The sequence below is a fragment of the Crocuta crocuta genome, unplaced genomic scaffold (genome assembly GCF_008692635.1).
Source record: "Crocuta crocuta isolate KB4526 unplaced genomic scaffold, BGI_CrCroc_1.0 scaffold564, whole genome shotgun sequence".
Classification (NCBI taxonomy): domain Eukaryota; kingdom Metazoa; phylum Chordata; class Mammalia; order Carnivora; family Hyaenidae; genus Crocuta; species Crocuta crocuta.
Window position 1 is genome coordinate 1,519,874 of NW_027533010.1, and position 6,000 is coordinate 1,525,873.

Consider the following 6,000-nt stretch of genomic DNA (forward strand, 5'->3'; position numbering starts at 1 on the left):
CTCTCAGGGCTTCAGTCAAAAAACAAAAATGCTGTCCATGAAACAAATAACCAAAGGGAAGAAAACAGTCATTCTGCTTTTTATTCTAGAGGATATGTTCTGGAGCTGTTTTGAAGCAACCACTATACAACATAAAAGCCTATTGGCTCTACCTTAAAATACCATAGTATCCCAAATACACCAAAGTGCCAGGCACTCAGTAGAGATCTGTCATTTAAATGAATACGGAGTCCAGATCATCTTCAAAGGCAGACTACTAGAGGGGCCGTTTAAGTCTGTCTAACAAACAAAGGTAATTTGGAAGTTTGTGCTTAGGAGCTAAAGTCTAAAATATTTTGATGATAAAGGAGAAATAAAGAGAATGCAACTTACACTAAACTGGTTTAGTCTTTTACTAAGTCAGTTACTTTTATAAAGCACCACAGAAAAATCTAGTGTAGGGACTTTGGAGAAGTAATAGTCTTGGAGAACAGAACTCCGAAGTTCCCACCCCGGTTTGCACTACCACATTCACTGGCAGCACCGTCTCGTCCTATCATTCTCATTTTTCCCTGGGTCCTCTTACCTCAGGTCACGCCCCAGAAATAGGAACAAATGCATGAAAAAGCAACAGGCTTGCAGGCATCCCTCAATTCTGCATTCAGGAATCTCTCTCATCTGTAGGATGGATATTATGCAAATAGGTTTCAAGGACCTTGCGTTCAGAATTTGGGTCTTTTAACATCTAGGTAAAAAGTCTCTTGAACCAATACACAAAAAACATAACTGTTTCTTTGTTGTCATGTTTAACGGTGACACTTATATGCCCAGATAACAGCTAACCTGGAAGAAGCCCATCGCTGGTTTAAGTGCAGGTTCGATGGCCTGCAGCTTGAGCTGACAAAAAACCGGTTGCAGAGGCTTCCCCGAGAAGACAGGTGGCTGGAAGAGGTAGGGTATTTAGACATGGCTGTCGTAAGCAGTTCTGGATTTGATCCTTCTCAGGTTTCTTTTTCTTCAGCATGGAACCCACTTCAGGGCTTGAACTCACAAATCATGAGATCATGACCTGAGCCCAAATCAGGTTGGACATTTAACCAACTGAGCCCCCCAGATGCCCCCCCACCTCAAATTTCTAATTACACAAGTTCTCTTCATCCAGCTACTCTCCCCGCTAATCTGTAGATTTCTTTAAACTGCAAGGAAAACAAATGAACTAAATTTCTTTCTGAAAAGTTCTACATTGCCCAACCTGTCTAGATTAGAACCACTCACCTTGATGAATAAATTATATTCATAAAGACAAAAGAGGCCCTCAGCTGTGCAGTTAATTTGGCAGTGTCAGGTCTGTTTTCTTTCCAACAGGACCAAGGTAAGAAGCTCAACATCGCATCCAGCCAGTCTGCTCTACAGCGATGGGAGAATAAACAGCATCTTAGACTTATGCCCAAGAAATGTCATTCCGAACTAGAGAGACAGTGATGCCCTTGACAGAGGCACTTCTTCACCGATAGCTATGCCATGATTTCCAGAGCCCAGCTACCAGGGCTGGCCTTTTCCACAGTCATCAGAACATGAAGTCTTTGATATGGGCTGAAGATTTTGGACTTGAGTTTATCCTTTTAGGAACTTTCTGATATCAATACAGAACCACCCCATTTTTTTGTCCCTTTCCCCATTTTCCACCCAATAAATTTATATGAATTTGTTGTATGATAGGAGATACCATAGCGTGATACTTGACTACTTTTCTAAGTACATTTTATCAAAATGCATTTAGTGAGGTACTAGATGATATAGCAACTAAAGGGGAGGATGTTTTGTTTCAATAAAATGTCCTAGTCTAACACCCAGTAGAGAATCCTTGAATATGGGATCACTTGGAAAATGGTAAAAACTTTTCCACAGTCTTGTAAACGTATACCCTTTTATGCTGGGTAGTTACCAGCACATCTTTAGTAGGATTAGAGCTCTTTTTTTTTTTTTTTTTTTAAGTAAGTTCTACACTCATTGTGAGGTTTGAACTCAGGACCCTGAGATCAAGAGTCACATGCTCTACCTCTGAGCCAGCCAGGCACCCCTACAGCACTATTCTTATATAAGATATCTTGGAGACTATGTTTACAGCTTCTTCAGATGCTCACAAATCAAATTATTGTGTACAGCAAACTGCTCTGCTCCAGGACTACACCTGGCCAATGTAGCTCTTCCTTACTATAAGTAAGCAAGCAACAAATTCAACTTTATTATTCTTTTGTAGAGAGGGAGTGGTTGGTAGAGTAGGTAATCCAGACTTCATGTACATAAACAGCTACCATAACACCTGACTTTATTGATGCTTAAGTAAGTAATGACAGCTACTGGTGATACTATCATGACCTAAATTGAGTGAGCATTGTGAAACTGGAGAGAATATCATTAATAAGACTCTCAGAGGTTGAAGAGCCTACCATTTTTTATCTGATCTAAAAAGACAAAGCTGAATTTATAGCTTAAATTAAGCAGTAATAATAAAGGGAGAGCTCTGTTGGTCAGGCAGAGCCCTCCCTGATCACAGGAGACTGCTGATGTTTTGGGGAAGCACAGAGTTCAAGAATTACAAGACTTTGAGAGGATTATGAGGGTTGATACCATCTGTAGAAGTGTAGTTATGTGGGTAAGGCTGTTAATTGGCATTCAGGGGGCAAGAATATTGGAGTGCATTCCTGTGTGTCTGACTTTCAGAGGTGAGGGCTCACTGATTGGCAGGCTGGGAAAAGCCTCCTCAAGTTGTGTAACTCCTATAGAATTAAGCCCTTTGGACTCTTCATAAGGAGATAAAGTTATTTGAGGGTACAAGGGAGCCAGTCTTGAAATAGTCTAACCAAGAGCCCCACAGAACAGTTAACCTTGGTCCTGAATTCCTAGTAGGAAAAAAGATCCCAATTACCATACAGGAGAGATGATCAACCTTAGTGGGTTGTAAGTATACTGTTCTTGAGTGTTGTATTACATTGACCATTACTGGCCAAGAATAGGTTTATCTTCCTCATAGAGAACAAGGACATTTTTCTCCACTTGTGTTTTGACCTCAAAGAGTATCATTATTGATAAAATCAGTGTAACATGCCTTTATATCATTTTTTTTAGGTTGGCTATACTAAATCTTAGCTTGTGAGAAGTGAATTATAGCATTAGATGGGTGATCGCTTCTAGTAAAACTATATTTAGAACAGCCTGTTTAGAGTGATGAATTTGCTGAAGTGTTTCTGTGGTACCTTTGTAATGGTCTGCTGTATACTAGGTTCTATTGTGGGCCTGTACGTTCCTCTGAAAATACCAAAAAACAGACAAAATATCAGACAATGATTTTTAAGACCCCAAACATTATGCAACAACGAACAGTGATCCCTGAGAGAAGGAACAAATGAGGTGAACCCTACTATCACCTGCCTTACAGCCTTCAGAGTTCGTGCTACCTGGTCCTGAGTTAAGGAGCCAGAGGGTCCAGGGAAACCAGGACTGCTAGAGTCCAGGACCGAGTACTGCACAGGAGAGAGCTGCACAGACGGAGAATTTCAGAGATGTCCCAAAAGTCCTCTTGAGTATTCAGCTGAGTGCATGTGTATGAGGAAATCACCTAAAGCCAGAGAAAGAACCATCCAAAAGGGTTTAAGTTAACAGTACTCAACAGACACACAAGGTGCCAGCTCCCACCAGCCAGAATGAGAAACGTCATGATTTGCAGGGCATTGCGTGGAGTACACTAAACAATTCTGGTCTCCGAAGCAGGGAGTAGTTAGTCCTACAGCAACACTGCTCTAGTCCTTCCTGGCAAATCTGCAAAGCATGACCCCAAATCATCTATGCCAAGTAACTGCATTCCAAAACAGAGCTTAAGAATAGAGGAATATTGGGGCGCTTGGGTGGCTCAGTTCATTGAGCGTCTGGCTTTGGCTAAGGTTATGACCTCAGAGTTCGTGGGTTCGAGCCCCGTATTGGACTCTGTGCTGACAGCTCAGAGCCTGGAGCCTGTCTTCGGATTCTGTGTCTCGCTCACTCTCTGACCCTCCCCTGCTCATGCTGTCTCTCTCAAAAATAAATAAATAATACATTTTTAAAAAAGAATAGAGGAATACAAAAATATATGGCACCCATCAAGGTAAAAAAATCACAATTTGTAGTACCCAATCCAAAATTTTCTGGCATGCAAAGCAGCAGGAAAATTTAACCTAGAATTAACAGATGTTAGAAGTAACAGGAGGGTGGCTGGGTGGCTCAGTTGGTTGTGTCCAACTTCAACTCAGGGCATGATCTCACGGTTCATGAGTTTGAACCCTGCATAGGGGTCTGTACTGACAGCTCAGAGCCAGGAACCTGCTTTGGATTCTGTGTCTCCCTCTCTGCCCTTCCCCCACTTGCACTTGCTCTCTCTCTCTCAAGCATAAACATTTAAAAAAGAAGTGACAAGGACATGAAAATAGTTATCATAACTATATGGTAACTTTTGAACTATGTTCAAAGAGTACTAAAACAGTAGATGGTAATAGGAGAAAAACTGAAAAGAATTCATAATTATTAACTAGTAAAACTGATGGGTGGTTTCCTTTAGCAGCAGAGACTGACCACATGTGGGAAGACTGGATTTAAAGGGGATTTCAATACAAGATCTAAAGATGATTTGACTAATTTGATGACTGCAGTTGTTCTGAAGCAAGGATACTGAGCTGTGGCTCCTGAATTAAAGGATAAGCAATGGTTCTATTAATTGTGCTGTGCTGTTAACACTCATAGAGCATGACCTAACCGTTTCTTGTGAGTACGAGAAGTGATTTGTGGAGAGGAGGAGCCAACATGGTGGAGAAGTAGGGGAATCCATACTTCCCACGTCTCTCAAAGAAGGGCTGAAGCCAAAGGACTTTGAACCCTACGAGTCTGGGAGGAAAAGAGACCGAGCCTACCAGAGAGAAACTGGGACAACCTAAAGGCCCATAGCTGTGTGATTGCAAACTAGGGGAGATAAAACAGACTGCTTGGGCACAGAGGGGAGGGATCCCCTTCTGCACAGAGACACAGGGAAGAGAAAAAGTGGCTGGGGAAGCATAGGACTATATCTGGACAAGAGAAAAACATCACACCAGGTCAGAGAGAGATCCCATCGCTATTGCAGGGTTTTCTTCGGACTGCGGCCAGCTGCCGAGTTCGTGCACCGAGCAAAGAGGGGAGCTACCTCCGTGTTTGGTGGTTGGCCAGGAGTGCAGTCCGCAGCAGGAGAAACTGGTCCCCTCCCCTGAAGTGCTGCAGCACAGGACAAAACCAGCTGGGACCACATATTGGGGGACATAGAGAAGCACTTCCCCAGTGCCAGGGTGCAGAGAGAGAGAGTAAATCCCAGCCAAGCACTGGCTGGGGCACAAGAGTCCACGGACCAAGAAAGACCACCCATTCTGCACAGTGGCACAGTGAAGACGGCCAAATGGAGTCCACCGGTCAGTGAAGAAGAGACTGGGGGGTCGCCATTTTTCTCCCCTCGACCACTACGGTGGGGCCTCAGGGTTAGGTTCCCGGGACCCACAGTGGAGGCAGGACAGCCTACATCAAGCCATGCCCCTCTGTGCCAGGAAATTGCTTATCTACTGGAGCAGGACAGACGCTGAAGGACCAGACAGCCCCCTCCTCCAGACCAGCGCTGCTGCATTGCATGGGTTAATTCTAGGACTATTCCTATTATTTAGATATATCCTCTCTTTCTCATCTTTTCCCTCCTCTAAGCTGCTTACTCTGGTTATTGGTTTGCTTCAACAGACATATCTAATACATTCTCTTGATACATGTTCTACACCTCCTCCTTTCCTTTCCTTTCACTCTCTCAGGAATAATCAAGCTATATAGTTTCTCTCTCTGGGTAACTTTATCTCTGTTTCTTTTTCCTCACCACCTACCTTATTTTCCTTTTTCTCTCTAGATTAAGACTTTTAGTCTCTCTGCCTGGTCAGTGTTCATTTTCTCTTTCTCCCCACCCCTGTCATTTCTCTCTCTGTC

At 43.1% G+C, this 6,000-nt stretch overlaps 1 protein-coding gene across 9 annotated transcripts in view; it reads left to right on the forward strand.

The window, feature by feature from the left end:
• Positions 1-4,699, forward strand: part of CCDC150 (coiled-coil domain containing 150) — a 98,023-nt gene extending 93,324 nt beyond the window's left edge. For 4 of the 9 annotated variants that reach the window (XM_077745786.1, XM_077745790.1, XM_077745791.1 and 1 more), the window contains 2 exons: positions 811-930; positions 1,325-1,695. In XM_077745786.1, coding sequence (XP_077601912.1) covers positions 811-930; positions 1,325-1,450 — 246 coding nt within the window. In that variant the 3' untranslated portion in view covers positions 1,451-1,695. Of the gene's footprint in view, positions 1-810; positions 931-1,324; positions 1,696-4,570 lie in introns of those variants that run through there. The other 5 variants (XM_077745787.1, XM_077745792.1, XM_077745794.1 and 2 more) reach the window with 3 other exon arrangements.
• Positions 4,700-6,000: the final 1,301 nt, after the last annotated feature.